This window comes from Sycon ciliatum, chromosome 7 (assembly GCF_964019385.1).
Source record: "Sycon ciliatum chromosome 7, ocSycCili1.1, whole genome shotgun sequence".
Taxonomy (NCBI): Eukaryota; Metazoa; Porifera; class Calcarea; order Leucosolenida; family Sycettidae; genus Sycon; species Sycon ciliatum.
In genome coordinates this window covers 14,722,351-14,739,850 of record NC_088649.1, presented here as the reverse complement: position 1 = coordinate 14,739,850, position 17,500 = coordinate 14,722,351, and the positions used below count along the sequence as shown (strand labels likewise).

At 49.0% G+C, this 17,500-nt stretch overlaps 1 protein-coding gene across 1 annotated transcript in view; it reads left to right on the top strand.

Annotated features, from left to right (window-relative positions):
- Positions 1 to 17,500, top strand: part of LOC135821072 (uncharacterized) — a 78,579-nt gene that overhangs the window by 27,708 nt on the left and 33,371 nt on the right. Inside the window, exons 12-19 of the mRNA XM_065334136.1 lie at positions 247 to 480; positions 3,882 to 4,002; positions 4,354 to 4,464; positions 5,758 to 5,811; positions 6,308 to 6,712; positions 7,269 to 7,487; positions 10,341 to 10,471; positions 11,458 to 11,580. Coding sequence (XP_065190208.1) covers positions 247 to 480; positions 3,882 to 4,002; positions 4,354 to 4,464; positions 5,758 to 5,811; positions 6,308 to 6,712; positions 7,269 to 7,487; positions 10,341 to 10,471; positions 11,458 to 11,580 — 1,398 coding nt within the window. The remainder of the gene's footprint in view (positions 1 to 246; positions 481 to 3,881; positions 4,003 to 4,353; positions 4,465 to 5,757; positions 5,812 to 6,307; positions 6,713 to 7,268; positions 7,488 to 10,340; positions 10,472 to 11,457; positions 11,581 to 17,500) is intronic.

Genomic DNA, 17,500 nt, shown 5'->3' with positions numbered 1-17,500 from the left:
CCCGTGAGTCTGTGTTTGTGTCTTCTCCCGCCCTGGAGACTTAAAAAGACGTTTCCGCTTCTGCTCAGCCTGACACCGCTATTGTGCAGATTGTGGATGGGCGTTCAAGGTTCAAGGTGTGCATGTATGTGCATGTATGTGCATGTGTGTGTATTTGTTTTCGATTTCGACAGCATGCTATAATATATACCATGTTGCCTGTAACAGCTTTCTTCCATCGTGTCTCTCTCTCTCTCTCCCCCACAGGTTCCGTCCATTCTTCTTCTGTGATAATGCGGAGGAGCAGGTACGCTTGATCAAGTCTCGCCTGCACTCACACCTCTCCACCTTGAGATCAGCCTGTCCGTCGACAGCAGCTTCTGCAGAGGAGTGCATTGCCTACGAGTCTATACTCTATGCCATGCAGTTCAGCTTGAATGCATCACTGTCCTACGCCTGGGATCCTGAGGAGAAAGAGCCATCATTTGCACGCTTAGTCGAGTAAGTTAGTCTTGAAAGCCCGTTATTGGATCAGATGATAATATGGTAGTTCGTAGATTCGACACCTGTAAGGAAATCAACAAATATTTGGCGCATACTCAATCCGCGGACAGAACTGTTTCGTCCTTTGTGGACTCATCAGCGTAGCACAGAGGAAATGAGGCCGAACCTGATAGCAATGAAAAATAAATTTTCCAAAGCCAGATTTAAACCAGGCCCGAACGTGCCATATTTGGCAAATATATATTTTCGGCTATTTTGCGGCCGCACGTTTGTTTTTCAAAGTTCAGTGTGACAGTGTATACACTATACAGGCAGCAGCAGTACAGGCTGAAATTTTGAGGCGGTCAAAGCGTCTTAGCCCTTGGATGCTGAAATGTAACCCTTTAGCACCGACAGGGGCGGATTAATCCGGCAGACTGTACAGTGCATGCTGAGGCGATTTCAAACCTTCGCCATTCGGTCAATCCTTGGCCGAATTCAACGATCGAAAGGTCTATTCGTATCAGGAAGGCCTCAGCTGTCGGCTCGAAAAACCCGAAGACGATCTGAGGTCTTGGAGCAGAGTTATGACACTCGAGCGAAATTTGCTGGCACAAGTCAGCTCTCGCCGACGTAAATTTGAAACACACGCAAGGGGGGTTCCCTGACTCGCTGCCTACGCATTCACACATGACACACGTCATTTTGCAGCTCCATATCTCAGCTCTCTCCTGCAAAATGACCGTTCTGTCATTGAAATAGTTGAAATGGCTGACGATTTAGTGCCGCTCTCGTAGGTCTGGCATTGGAGCGCTCGCACCGCGCTGCGACGTTACCCCTACGACTCTGTCATTTGCGAGCTGGGTATGGCTGCGTTTGTCTTGCTCAGAGCTTTCCGTTGAGCCCAAGATTGTTAGAACCCCCCGAAGGCTATCAGATTAAGAATAAGAAGAACAGCAGCGTTCCACGCACTACATTTAAACATTTTTTAGTGCATGCAACCATGAAGAGTTGACCACGAATCCGCTGTGATGAAACGAGTAGAAGTAAATAATATATTCTCACCTGACCATCAGACTCATTCTGATGGAGGAGAAATAATCGACGAGGCAAAGGGGGAGGCTTCGTTGTGCAGCCGGAAAAGAGCGTTCTTTGACCACTCTTGCCTCTTCCTTAGCAATCTCTCACCTTTTCTTGCTGCCTTCCTTCTCTTTCTCTTCGACTTGGATTTCAATGCGTGAAGTACATCCAGCAGCTCTGAATTCAGCTCAAACTGCGTCGCGTAGCTCCTGGACTTCCAGCTCGCGGTGTCACTGCTGGTTGACTTCAGGCTCTTCCTCCGTCTTGGGTACCTCGACCTAGATGGTGACGAGGAGGAAGACCGTGATGACTCTGACGACGACGATTGGGAATTTGTGTCTGACGAGTCCGTCGGCCTTTTCCTCTTCAAGGATCTGCCTCGTTTTGTCAACCCTCTGATATTCCGTTCCAACATCCGGATCTTCATTCCCAGCAGTTTTCTCTCTGCTTCCAGCTGGGAATGCGGCATGCGATTTATCGGAGGCGCCAGAGCCTCCGCCTCAGTTGCACAATGTGGCTGCTTCTCTTTGGCGGTTTCGTATTCCGACGACGAGGTGTTGCCAACTAAATCAGAGTCCGGGAATTCAAAAACAGACGAGGCTCTGGCACCTCCTCTCTCACCTCTTCTACCTCTGCCTCTGGCTGCAGCGCTTACACCACGTCGACTCATTTCTGATCATGAAAAGGTTCTCAACTAACTATGTGTACTCGGAATTTTCAACCTTCCACTTGGCAAGAAGAAAAACAATGATCAGCAATCCACGCCAGCACCAGTTTCCAGCAAAAACTGTGCCCTCACATCCATCCTCCACCACGTGCCAAAAAAATCTACAAAGAACACAATTTCTCGTTTATTTCACTGCGTTCAGCCAACGAGAAATGAACATCTCTGCAGCCAAACTTGCAGCTGACTGCCGAGGTGGGATGAATGTTACGACGCTGCCTCTTCCTTCAACCTCCAAAGCTGCAACCATTTTGGCATGGCGAGGCCTCAAACGATGTCGGTCCAACACACCTCTGCAGACCTCTCTGTAGAACTCTCTGGATGTTTGAGTTCGACCAGCAGTGCCGCCGGATGCCTTCCTTGTTGCAATGTTCTTCCCGTGCTCGACGATCTCCGGTGTGATGGACTGGCAGTAGGCTTTCATACTGCTAATGGATGCCTGGCGGTAGCCCTGGTCACTGCACCACCAGGCGAGCTGGAGTTGGCATGCAGAATGTTCTGTACGAACAGATGTGAGCTCTGCTTGCTGACCTCGCTCTCGTTTGGTGACAGGTATGTCGCCGCAAGATTAAACTGTCTCTCCGCCAAGACATTGTGTACTGACAGGGCGAAAATGTGCATTGTGCGCCGATTCCAAAGAAGAGGCTCAGTTTCACGTGACGGCAGACCAGCAGCTACATATACAGCGGCAACCTCGATGTCGAGGTGGATTCCATCCATATCCCACGCTGTGCGCCATGTGGAGAGGCCGCGTTTCTCCTTCTCAACGACAGCCAGCACAACAAACTCATAGAGCCACAATGAATGCGGTCGGCTTTGCCAAGCTGAAGTCTGCCGCTGTAACCCAGTTCGATGTAATGGCAAGCGCGACGACAGACTCGTAACTTCCTGTTGTCAAGGCGCATTCTGGGAGTGCTGCCTCGCCTGCGGTCGGCGCAGTGTAGTGTCTACTCGCATGCACATGTTTTCAATCCACCATCCGCTGCTTGTTCCTGGTCTTCAGGGTATAGTGGGCCTGGCAGGTCGGCTGTTGTTTTCTCCGATGGAGAGTGGTGTGGCTCTAGTGTTGGCGGTAGCTAGCGTTGGCGTTTGTGAATGCTGGCTCTGTTGCTGGGGACAGGATGGTATCTCCTTCATTGTCATGGTGTACAGAAAATTTAATGATGTGACAAGCGGAGCAATTCGTGAAGCCAAAAGTCTGGACGTCCCAAGTGCTTGGCGGATAAACTAAAACGGCGACGACGACAAATTATAGTGAAGCCACCAAGAAGAAGGCACTATCAAAGCGATAGCGTAAGAAATCTTTTCAACGACATCGATTCGGTTTTTCGCTAATACTGGCATTTTGAAAAATCGTCAGTACCCCGGTTCTTGCTGCCGATGCCTCACATAATCTTGTTGTACATCACGAAGTAATTCTCACTCCCCCTCTTTTCTGTGTGTGTGTGTGTGTGTGTGTGTGTGTGTGTGTTTGTGTTTGCGCGTGTGTGTGGTTACATGTGTGTGAATGTGCATGTGCATGTGTGTGTGCGTACGTGTGTGCATGCGCGCGCGCGTGTGTGCATGTGCACATGCGTATGTGCTTTCGCATCGGTTGCACTGTACCTATACTTAGAACGGACCAGGAGATCCACGACTTGCTTCTCTCCATCTCCACGGAGGAGAGCCTTGCAGAGTTGAACACCGTCCAGCATGTGACCGCTGACGACCTGGAAAAATCCATCCGCAAGCTTCCGGTAAGGCCGCCATCTAGAAATGTAGGGACTGATGTTGCTCGGATGTTGAGCCAATAGTAATAAATGTGTAAAGAGAAAATGACCTATAAGTTAGTTACTAGTTACGACTAACAGTCCACCAAGGTAACGAGATATTACACTACATGTACTACAGTCCGATAGTGCCACAACGCACTCGTTGTCATATTTTCAGCCGAGTTCTGCTTGCTTTTGTTGCTTTCATGTCCATTGTACCATGCTGTGTGTGTGTGTGTGTGTGTGTATGTGTGTGTTTGTGAGCGCATGTATGCGTGCATGTGTGTGCGTACGTGCATACGCGCATGTCCACGTGCTGCCGTATGTCCCGTACAGCTTGTCTTGCCCAGCACTGGCGTGCTGCTAGCCTTGTTCCGTAACCTTGCGTGCCGCTACTGCTCCTTATTCACTGCTAGTGATGTTGCTGCTCCCGACGACAAGACATGGGTGAGTTTCAACTAGACCTTGGCTTGACATTCGCCTCGGCAGCCGTGAGCTGTCGTCCGGTTCACGTGCGTAAGAGCGGCTGAGGGTATTCCCCTCGGCTCTGTCTCATGCGACGTGGTCAGCTACGTGTAATGTGTTGAGGGTATTCCCCTCGGTCATGTGACAGGGTATTCCCCGTGGCTCTTTCTCATGCGACGTGGTCAGCTACGTGTAATGTGTTGAGGGTATTCCCCTCGGTCATGTGACAGGGTATTCCCCGTGGCTCTTTCTCATGTGGCGTGGCCAGCTACGTGTAATGTGTTGAGGGTATTCCCCTCGGTCATGTGACAGGGTATTCCCCTCGCCCTCGGTCATGTTATGTTATGTTACCTTTTATTTTACTTCACCATAGGTACAGGCATTGCTGCCTTCTTGCTGTGGATCATGCATGATGCCACAGCTCCTATAGTGCGTTTCAAAAGTATAGACCTCTAGACTTTTTCGAATAATTCAAATTTTGGTTTGAACTTTTTGAGAAATTTCTTCGGAATATTGCTCAGGCAGCTCACGCAATTTTTCTCATGTAAATTTCTAAGTAATTGGATAACAGACGCCCAATTTCGAAAATTTATGCACAAAGTGATCACAGATTTTATGTGGTATAGATGCTGGCCTAACGGTTTTTTGAAACCAGAGGTCTGGACTTTTGAAACACACTATATGCTATGATGAAAAATTCAACACCGAGTATGAAAAATGAAATGTGACCAAGTATGAATAATGTTTTTAGTATTGGAAATAATAAGATGACACAACTACAAGCAATTATCATACGAGTACTGTTATGTTGCGGACATTAGCATCCATTGAGAAGTGAAGCGGCCACGGGGTGCTGGCCGTGCAGCCGTGAACACTGCTGGTCCATTTTTTACAGTGTGTACTTGAATTACAGTGCATGTGTAGTACGCACTAAAAGCAGCCAGGGCGCCGGCCCCGGTCATCCCATCGGATTTCAATATCCACGACAGTACCATGCACATACGCCTACGGCTGAGTGTGCAACTCCGGGGGAATGAGCCCACGGCAAAGTTTTGTTTTGTTTCGTCTCGCTCAGAGTGACTTGCCTCTGCTGCAACTCATACTGCTGTACGTGTACATGTGTGTGTGTGTGTATGTGTGTGTATGTGTGTGTATGTGTGTACATGTGTGTGTGTGTGCATATGTGTGTGTGTGTTTACGTTTGTGTGTGTATATGTGTGTATGTGTGCACGTGTGTCTCTGTGTGTGCATACATATTGCTTCCCGTATGCTTAGCATTCCGAGAAAATCTCTCTGCTATCGGCTGCTGTCTACGCTAGTGGAGCGAAGGTACATTGTAGCTGGGATTAAACTGCTTGCAGGTCGCTCTGCTAGTTTATCTACAGTGTGTACCTGTCAAAGCGACCACTCGGATAAGGCGACCACCTGTCCTAGAAGACCACTGCAACCAGGACTAAGGGATGCTATTTCCAGTCAAACGACCCTGGATAAGGAGACCACCTGGAAACAGAGACCAGATTTTTGAAGGTCCCTTGAGAGGTCGTCTTAGACAGGTTTCGCTGTACTTTTGAAGTATATGGTATTTTCACGAAGCAACTTCAGCTAAATTTATTCTCGGCTCGGGAACTGTTTTGAAGTCCCTGGATTTGCTGTGATAAGGATGTCCCTGGATTTGCTGTGAAAGGGGAAGTCCCTGGATTTGCTGTGAAAGGGGAAGTCTTCGGATGACAAGGTCTCATCTGGCGGTCTTCTCGCTCATTTAATGTCGTGTGTGTGTGTGTGTGTGTGTGCGTGCGCGCGCGTGTGTTCTATGCTGGGAATGCAGCTGCTCGCGGCCAGCGTGCAAGCTATCAACGCCATGACGACGGCCGGGAACGGCAACAGAAGCGACGGCGGCGACAGTGTCAGTAGTGGCGTTGGTGACAGTGGAAATACTGCCGGTGGTGTCAGTAGTGGCGTTGGTGACAGTGGAAATACTGCCGGTGGTGTCAGTAGTGGCGTTGGTAACAGTGGAAATACTGCCGGTGGCAGAAACAGTGGTGGTGGTGACAACACTGGTGTCGAGAGTGTGCGCGAGCGCGTTGAGCTCATTGCTCAGCTCCTCCACGGCTCGCCGGTCGGCCAGCTGGTTCCCGCGGTAACGAGGACTCTGACGAAACTGCGCAAGCGGAATGCCGCATTGTCCAGGAGCGTCCTGGGCGGCCTGCAGTGCCTCATTCAAATCAACAAGGTAATCTTTCTCAGCAGCGTGCGACGTAGTTCTCCTGAGCATGTGCTGGCCATATGGTTACCGTAATGTCGCGTATAAAAGCAGGTGCTTACGGCCTTATAAGCCGATATCAGTATTACATTGTAATCTTCTATTCAAGTCAGGCTACTATTCAAACCACGTATCTCTATGTATGTCAACACTAAACCTGGCTTTAATATGTGCCGACAGTATATCTTAAAAATCAGGCTTGTATTCCAAACAGGCTTCTATACAAGGCAGGCTTTTATACAAGACACTACAGTATGTGTTTAGGAGGGTGTGTAGTTGACTCCTGATAAAACGCTGGCATGCGGGGTTTTCTGCGTGTATGTATGTGCGTGTGTGTGCTGAAGGGGGGGGGGGGGGGGGGAGGGGGTATAGTTCAAGACCCAGCATTTGTTATCGTGAATTGTTTTAGAATGTCGTGTTCAGTCGCCTGTGCGAGTATCTGCCGCCAATGTGCCGTATCCACCCAGTATCTATGCTTGTTCTCGTGTTTTCTTGTATGTACCTCTCTTTTGGCCAAACTACGTAGGATGCAGCCGGTATCGTACGGACCTATCGCTCCCTGCCTGCTGCTGGTCGTAACATGCCAACTACTGTAACACCAGCAGCAGCAGCAGCCACAGCACCTGGGACGAAACAATCACCCCTATCTTGGTGGGCAAAATCTCAGCAGCAGCAGCAGCAGCAGCAGCAGAAACAGCAAGGTGCCCGCTTTGTACACACGACGGCTATGAGCAGGCAGGCAACGGTGAGCTACCATGAGAGGAGTGTGCTCTGATGGGAATTTTCCCCAGATCCTTTTTATCTTGTTAAAAATAATAATTTTTTTAACCCAATCAAATGGTGCTAGAATTCTTCTATGATCGGATTTTCCGGGAATTTCAAGGAAATCACTCTCAGGCTGTCTGTAGGATTCAGCCGGACAGCACTGTGAAAAAACAACTGTTTCTGAAGTAAAGTGCAGACTAGAGTCGACCACCTTGTATTGATAATATTGATGCTTAGTTGCATAGCAGACTCAGCGGAGGACGTTCAGGTTGGTTGTAACTCTGAGTTTCATGCCGTTAGGCAATCATCAGACAACTCAGTCGTCTCTGCAGCTCGGGGGATCAACTGATTTGACACTTAGTTATATGTATATTTCAAGGATTCTCCAGAGGCAAATGGATGCCTATCAAAGGGAGTCTCCTGGGGAAAGGAAGTGAAGGTGGCTGTTATGAGAGAGGGAGGAAAGGACATGACAAGGTGAAAAAAATAAAATAATAATACTAACAGGAACAGCAGCTTGTACTGTAGGTGTGTGTGTGTGTGTGGAGTTGAGAGTGACAACAGCCAAACCTGCATGCCAGGTGAGACCATGTGCTCCAAGCACACACACGTACGCACGCGCACGCGCGCGCACGCGCGCGCACGCGCGCGCACACACACACACACGTGTAAGACGAAATTCTGGTTTCAAACATGAAACAAGAATTTACGCCACCAGAGTATCTGTCCTGTTGTGAAAAAAGGTCTGCAAAAATTCGGGAGTTTCCGATTGCAAGGCGACCGCTAGTGCACTCCGCAGTCTAGAAACATTCAGGTTTGAACGTGGGGGTTTCCCCTCCTGCGCTGGGGTGCGATCTGTGACAGCAATGGGGACAGTAGCATAGCGACGAGTAGGCCGCATGCCCAACCTAGCCGTGTCGGGTTTTCCAGGGTTTTCCATCACATCGTATACTGCCATTAAAAAGTTTAAAAAAAGTTTGTGTTTTGATTGTTTAGTAACTGGTGGTGTTAGTGGACATTATAGCGGAACTTGTACCTCCTTGGTCCCTTTTTCTTTTCTATAAAAATAGTTACCTTTTATTATTAGTTTGTTTCGTTTTGTTATGATTTCTTGGTTTTCACCCAGTTTAGTTTAATTGTTTAAATTGTTGTTTGGTGCAGTTGTAGCGCTCGGTGGTTTATGATTTCCCTTTTTCTTAACCCTTTGTGACCCCTTTGTGACCACCGCTTAGGAGCTGCATCTGCGCCTTGATCCAAGAGGGTGGTGGCGTTCCTGCGGATGCGGAAAACTGGGCCTTTGGCCGAGTCTCACGCGAACCATGATTTTTTTTGTGACCCCATCGATCGATATCGATCGATTGGTATACAGTGGCACTAAAAATATATATCTCTGGTGTTCCTTTTAATCTATTTTCATAAACGAAGCATCTACGTTTCGTGAAGAACCTTGGCTATCACGTCGAAGTTATCCGAAGTCTCTTGGAGTTACGATGCCGCCGTGGTGAGCTTTGAAGTCGGAGAAAAACCGAAAAATGCACTCCGATCGAAAATTTCAAAAATTCACGCTGCACTTGGCGGGGTATTTTCCCCGGAATGCTACGTCATACTCAAGCATGCTGCACACCAAAATTTTGCGCTTGAAACGAGCCGTCCGCTGTAGTTTGTTTGAAGTCGATGTGATGAATGAGAATGGAATGGCGGCTGTTTGAACTTGGCTGAAGCTGTTCGCGCACGGCTGCTGTTTTGAGCGGCATTCTAGGCCACGCAGAGCAGAAGCCGTGCAGCTAGCTGGCTTGAGTGTGGTATTAGTCGCTTCGTCTTGGAAATACCTTTCCAACGGTGGCTAGTTTGTAAAAATCGGTGAATGTTTGGTAGAGATACAAGCGAAAGTGCATGTTAGTTGAAGGTGAGTAAATTGTCGTACTTTCAGTGGGGTCACAAAGGGTTAATTTCGTATTTAGCGCTTTGGGGCGTCATTATTTTCTTCTCATTATTTCGCACCAAGTTATTATTTTTGTGGTATTCTCTAGCTTCTGTTTGTTTTGCGGTCTTCTTGTGCAACCTCCCCCCCCCCCCCATTTTTTGATGCCTAGTTGCAAAGCTGACACCGAGACCTCTGGTCGGTTGAGTTGCTCCCAGCACATCGGCACGTCGTCCCTACATCCCCAGTGTGTTGTCCTTTTCCTCGTTTCTTTTTGTTCTGCGCATGTTCTCCAGTAGGACTGTGGTGTAAAAAAAGAGAAAAAAATGGAAAAAAGGAAGACAGCTGGGCGGCAAACCTGCTGGATGCTGCCTAGTATGTGAGAAACATTGGACTGACTCTAAGACTAAAAACCCGAACACGGAAGCCAGCCGACTGGCAAAAGTGATATTTTATGGACTCCTGAGTGGCAAATTTACATGTACTATTATAGAAGTCTGAAGAAAATGTTGAGCGGTCTCTGTGCTGGGATGACGACTACACCATAGCTCAGTGGTTAGAGCATCGCTAGCTACAAGCGAGGGTCCCTGGTTCGAGTCCTGGTGGTGACAGTCAATTTTTTCTTCAGACTTTTCCCGTTTGTGTCTTTCCCTCAAACTAGTGGAGAACTATTATTTTTAGTTTGACAGCATATTAAACAAGGTGGTGGAGCAGCGTGTTCGGAAACAGTGCACCGTACTCCAACCATCCACGGTCGGTAGAGCTCCGAACATGGTGTTCCACCACCTTGTAATATGCTGTCAGACTAAAGCACTTGTTTCTACAATACTAGGTTTATCTATTGTACATGTACTATGGTGCGTCATTCAGAAAAACCTGTATATTCGTGCTTCTGTTCATGGTTGTGCCCAGGATTTTCTCGGTGAGCTGGCCAGCTCCATGATGGAGCTTATCCGCTTTCACCTGTCCACTCTGTTTCGCATGCCGTCCATGCCCTTCACACAATCAGCCGACGCTTTCCTGGAGATTGCTCCGTTGAACAAGTACGTACGCCAGTTTCCGCCTAGTCACCTCCCGTCTCTGCAGACGGTGGTATCCTAGATGGCCCAATGTGTGTGTGTGTGTGTGTGCGCGTGCGTGTGTGTGTGTGTGTGCGCGCATGCGCGTGCGTGTGTGTACGTGCGTGTGTGTGTGTGTGTGTGTGTGTGAATATAGCTGGATGCACGCGTGTACACCTACAGTGATGCAATCACAGCTGGTCCAGGGTACCGACTCTGTACTTTGGGTCGCTTTTCTGAGTTTTCTCCTAGCACTACTACAGTACTGCGCCGGGCGCCGAAGAACGGGGGGGGGGGGGGGGGGGCAGGGTTCTAGCCTAGCCTGTTCTTATTTTGATGGTACAGTCTTACATGTACATCTATGCAGAGTTATACGTCTGAGTGTACATTATAGTGTACATTGCGGTATCCGTTCTTATCTGCGAAAAATCCAGCCTAAACCGTTCTTAAAAATTGGTGAAATTCCAGCCTGGCCGTTGTAAAAAATTGTTTAAATTCTAGCCTGGCCGTTCTTAAAAATTGTTGAAATTCTAGCCTGGCCGTTCTTCGGCGCCCAACAGTACTGTGTACATGTATTATTATTATTTACCTAGCGTTTGGAATTCCCTACGTCACCACGCAACTGCACACTTAGCATGCACTGGGCTGGGGTATGTGTATAGCGTTGTTACCATGGTAATCTAATCAGTGCCGGTACCTGTACAGTAGAACTTGTCAAGGCGACCACTCGGATAAGGCGACCACCTGTCCCAGAAGACCACTGCAGCCAGGACCAGGGGATGCTATCTCTATCTCCAGTCAAATGGCACTGGATAAGGAGACCACCTGGTGACAGAGACCACACTTTGAAAGTCCTTTGAGCGGTCGTCTTAGACAGGGTTCACCGTGCAGTGGCCAAGTGTCCCTGACGTCTCGTGCTGCTCTCGTCGCTGCGATTGCGCGTTTGCATTCTCTCTGTGTGTGCGTTTCAGATGCGAGTGGAGTGTGCCGGAGCTGTGCGAAGCCCCGGTTCTGGACTTTGACCTGGCAGCGTGCATCACTGGCCTGCGCAGTCTCGCCTGTAGGCCCATGCCGACGATACGACCGAGTATTGCGTGAGTAGGCCAGCATTGTAACATTTATTCCCGTAGCTATGCAGAAGACGTTACTTCAGTAACGTCTGGCGCTAGCCAGGGTCCACACAGCTTTAATTTGGTGTTTGTTTGTTTGTTTGTGTGTTTGTGTCACGCCTGGCGCTATTCCATATCTGCCCCGTACCGTACCGTACCATCAAACACAGCTGGCCACACACAGCTGGCCGGAATATTCAAATAGGGCTTTCACACGCAAGATCATAATGTGAAGCAACTTGGAAGAATGAGTATGAATGCGAACTGTACGGTAGAATGCAGGTAGGGCGATAGTGCGAGTTCGAATCCCAGGTAATGCCTGAAAAAAATAGGAGAATTGAAAAATTTATAACATCCCTTTTCTTTTTTTGCCGTCATCAAGGCGGTAGACGGTGCGTATTACCCTCTACCGTATATGTCCCGTACCTGTCCCGTACCTGACCCGTACCTATCCCGTAGCGTACCGTACAATCAAAGACGGCTAGCCACAATGCATATTCAAATAGGGCTTTCAAATGCAAGATCATGACGTGAAGCAACTTGGAAGAATTTGTATGTATGCGAAGTGTATCCGGGGATGCATGCAGGGCGCGCGATAATGCGGGTTCGAATCCCAGGTTATGTTTAAAAAAAAAAGGAATTTTTTAAAGAATTTATAACATCCCTGTGCTTTTTTTGTCTAGGTCATCAAGGCAAAAAAGCATAGCGTAGGGCCCTGAGCTTCCAAGCTCTCTCGTTTATTTGCCAATACCGGCATATTTTCGTGGCTGCCCGTTTGGCTTGCTGGTACGCCCGGATAGTATTTGTTCGTTCAGCATATGCGAACACTTGCATGTATTAAAAAAGAGGACCATACGTTTACAAGTTATCCGTTAGCAGTATTCTGCTTATAACCGTTAGTGTTGGACAAAACGGATAACTTGTAAACTCGTGGTCCTCTTTTTTTTAAATTTTAATCCTTAGCTCTCCATCCGAGAATGCATATCAATATGGCGTAAGCTGCACGACAACAGTGCAAAGACTTGTACAGTGCTGTTCGATGGAATCCGGTCGCCCGGGTCAAGTTTGCGCCTTGCACCATGTCGCAGGCCAGTGAAGGCAGGCCTGGGGCCTGGGCAACGCCCGGCGCGTACTTGAGTGCCTCGACTGGATATCATTGAACAGCACTGTACACCATGGCTATTGTAGTTCATTAGAATTTTTTATTCCCGTAGCTATGCAGAAGACGTTACTTCAGTAACGTCTGGCGCTAGCCAGGGTCCACACAGCTTTAATTTGGTGTTTGTTTGTGTGTTTGTTTGTTTGTGTCACGCCTGGCGCTATCCGTATCTGACGGCAAAAAAGCATAGGATGTTATAAATTTTTCAATTCTCCTATTTTTTTCAGGCATATCCTGGGATTCGAACCCGCACTATCGCCCTACATGCATTCCCCCATACACTTCGCATTCATACCCATTCTTCCAAGTTGCTTTACGTTATTATCTTGCGTTTGAAAGCCCTATTTGAATATTGCGGGCAGCTGTATGTGGCCAGCTGTGTTTGATGGTACGGTACGGTACGGGAGACGGTGTCGTATTACCCTCGATCGTACCTGTCCCGTCCCTATCCCCTACCGTACCGTGCCATCAAAGACGGCTGGCCACAATGCATATTCAAATAGGGCTCTCAAATGCAAGATCGCAATGTGAAACAACTTGGAAGAATTAGTATGTATGCGAAGTGTATCGGGGATGCATGCAGGGCGCGCGATAGTGCGGGTTCGAATCCCAGGTTATGTCTTTAAAAAAAAAGGAGTTTTTTAAAGAATTTATAAAATCCCTATCCTTTTTTTTGTCTAGGTCATCAAGGCAAAAAAGCATAGCGTAGGGCCCTGAGCTTCCAAGCTCTCTCGTTTAAAAGCAGGACAGTGGATGGTAGATCCATGCATACTGAACCTGATGAACTCACGCCGTATCGGGAATCTTGCGCACTTGATCTTACTGTCTGCCGTAGAATGACGCAATGAAGACGTTCCGCGCCGTGGGAGACCCCATCGCAGCTGAAGAGATAGGCAGTTGCACACTCATTAACCCGGTCAGCACGGCCAGGGTGTGTAAATGACCCGCGGAGCCAAAACCGACTTCCTGTGCAGTATGTACGCGTTCAGGAGTGCTTGCTCGATCAGATGCACGGCGAGCTTCTTGTACCACTTCTGGGACTTTCGTGCAGCGGTATAGAACGACAGCATCTCATCATTCTTGCCAACTCCCACCCATCTTCTTGTTGTAGTCCTGTTACAAGAGGAACCTTGCGGACTGGGCGGCGCTGCCGATCTCTCTTGCCAGTGGGTTCTGCCTTGTGCATCGTGGACAGAAAATGCACCTCCTTTGTGTCCTCCAACTTTATGAACATCATGCCACCACCGCTCCGGTACAGAAAGTGGCCTTTCTTCAGCCCCTTTAAATTTGCTATACGCTTCGGTAGTCCGATGCGGTTCTTGCGAATGGTACCGCACACACCCGTTGCGTTGCCCTTGAGGTAGGTGGCTATCGGGATACTCGTGTACCAGTTGTCCACGTACAGCTCATACCCCTTCCCGAGAAGCGGCTCAATGAGCTTGTGCACTACCGCACCGGACACGCCGAGCTCCTTGACCTTCTCAGGGCAGAAGGTCTCGTTGTCCTTCCCCGACGTAGACGATCAAATTGAACAGGTAACCGCTGTCCTCGCAGAGCGCATAGATTTTCATGCCGAAGCGTGCTCGCTCCGACGGAATATATTGGCGGAATGATTCGGAATGATATTCTTCCCTTGAACGCTACCAGTTCCTCCGGCCTTGTCTATTGAAATTTACTCGTTGGGAGTGTAAACGCTCATGAATCGCTCCTGAAGCAACGTCAGAAAAGCCCATATCTTGGAGAGCTTATCGTTGGGATCTTCTTCAGTGTTGTCCATGAAGTTCAGAAAGTTCAGGGTAGAGGTGAGGCGCTCGTGCGGCATATTGCGGCTGTAGAACGGTGTGGCGATGATGGGATCCGTACTCCAACAGTGGTCAAGATCGGGCTTAGGAACAAGGCCCATGTTCAAGAGCAAGCCCAGGAACACTTTCATTTCGGGTACGGTAACGGGTGTCCACGAGCGGGCGACATCTATGTACGTGTGCACAGCGGCATGTGCGGCCATCAGTACTATAGTAGAGCAGTCGTCGTTCATCCAGCACGTAACTGGTTCATGTAGGGACAAGATCCATCGACCACGAATGTCTCAGTGAGTACGTTCGTTTTCACTGTACGCATCGCGTATAAGTTATGCACGTCATCCGTGGGCCAATTACATCCACCATCTCGTGCATTTGCGTGATTCGCGCTGAACAGGTTTTAACATAAATAAGTGCTGTTCAGTGAAATCCGATCTTCGTGAGTTAAGCGTTTGCCCTGGGCCAGTGCACACCGCGGTGTCCGCAGGTCTAGTGCCCGACGTGGCATTGCCTCACGGGATTGGATTCCCTTGAGCAACACTGTAATATGTTCTCGGTCGGGTAACAAGTTTGGGTATTTCTATCCGGGTAGCATGGGTACCGTATCGGGTATTTCTATCCGGGTAGCATGGGTACCGTATCGGGTATTTCTATCCGGGTAGCATGGGTACCGTATCGGGTATTTCTATCCGGGTAGCATGGGTACCGTATCGGGTATTTCTATCCGGGTAGCATGGGTACCGTATCGGGTATTTCTATCCGGGTAGCATGGGTACCGTATCGGGTATTTCTATCCGGGTAGCATGGGTACTGTATCGGGTATTTCTATCCGGGTAGCATGGGTACCGTATCGGGTATTTCTATCCGGGTAGCATGGGTACCGTATCGGGTATTTCTATCCGGGTAGCATGGGTACTGTATCGGGTATTTCTATCCGGGTAGCATGGGTACTGTATCGGGTATTTCTATCCGGGTAGCATGGGTACCGTATTGGGTATTTCTATCCGGGTAGCATGGGTACTGTATCGGGTATTTCTATCCAGGTAGCATGGGTACCGTATCGGGTATTTCTATCCGGGTAGCATGGGTACCGTATCGGGTATTTCTATCCGGGTAGCAAGGGTACTGTATCGGGTATTTCTATCCGGGTAGCATGGGTACCGTATCGGGTATTTCTATCCGGGTAGCATGGGTACCGTATCGGGTATTTCTATCCGGGTAGCATGGGTACCGTATCGGGTATTTCTATCCGGGTAGCATGGGTACCGTATCGGGTATTTCTATCCGAGTAGCAAGGGTACCGTATCGGGTATTTCTATCCGGGTAGCATGGGTACCGTATCGGGTATTTCTATCCGGGTAGCAAGGGTACCGTATCGGGTATTTCTATCCGGGTAGCATGGGTACCGTATCGGGTATTTCTATCCGGGTAGCATGGGTACCGTATCGGGTATTTCTATCCGGGTAGCATGGGTACCGTATCGGGTATTTCTATCCGGGTAGCATGGGTACCGTATCGGGTATTTCTATCCGGGTAGCATGGGTACCGTATCGGGTATTTCTATCCGGGTAGCAAGGGTACCGTATCGGGTATTTCTATCCGGGTAGCATGGGTACCGTATCGGGTATTTCTATCCGGGTAGCAAGGGTACCGTATCGGGTATTTCTATCCGGGTAGCAAGGGTACCGTATCGGGTATTTCTATCCGGGTAGCATGGGTACCGTATCGGGTATTTCTATCCGGGTAGCATGGGTACCGTATCGGGTATTTCTATCCGGGTAGCATGGGTACTGTATCGGGTATTTCTATCCGGGTAGCATGGGTACTGTATCGGGTATTTCTATCCGGGTAGCATGGGTACCGTATCGGGTATTTCTATCCGGGTAGCATGGGTACTGTATCGGGTATTTCTATCCGGGTAGCATGGGTACCGTATCGGGTATTTCTATCCGGGTAGCATGGGTACCGTATCGGGTATTTCTATCTGGGTAGCAAGGGTACTGTATCGGGTATTTCTATCCGGGTAGCATGGGTACCGTATCGGGTATTTCTATCCGGGTAGCATGGGTACCGTATCGGGTATTTCTATCCGGGTAGCATGGGTACCGTATCGGGTATTTCTATCCGGGTAGCATGGGTACCGTATCGGGTATTTCTATCCGAGTAGCAAGGGTACCGTATCGGGTATTTCTATCCGGGTAGCATGGGTACCGTATCGGGTATTTCTATCCGGGTAGCAAGGGTACCGTATCGGGTATTTCTATCCGGGTAGCATGGGTACCGTATCGGGTATTTCTATCCGGGTAGCATGGGTACTGTATCGGGTATTTCTATCCGGGTAGCATGGGTACCGTATCGGGTATTTCTATCCGGGTAGCATGGGTACCGTATCGGGTATTTCTATCCGGGTAGCAAGGGTACTGTATCGGGTATTTCTATCCGGGTAGCATGGGTACCGTATCGGGTATTTCTATCCGGGTAGCATGGGTACCGTATCGGGTATTTCTATCCGGGTAGCATGGGTACCGTATCGGGTATTTCTATCCGGGTAGCATGGGTACCGTATCGGGTATTTCTATCCGAGTAGCAAGGGTACCGTATCGGGTATTTCTATCCGGGTAGCATGGGTACCGTATCGGGTATTTCTATCCGGGTAGCAAGGGTACCGTATCGGGTATTTCTATCCGGGTAGCATGGGTACCGTATCGGGTATTTCTATCCGGGTAGCATGGGTACCGTATCGGGTATTTCTATCCGGGTAGCATGGGTACCGTATCGGGTATTTCTATCCGGGTAGCATGGGTACCGTATCGGGTATTTCTATCCGGGTAGCATGGGTACCGTATCGGGTATTTCTATCCGGGTAGCAAGGGTACCGTATCGGGTATTTCTATCCGGGTAGCATGGGTACCGTATCGGGTATTTCTATCCGGGTAGCAAGGGTACC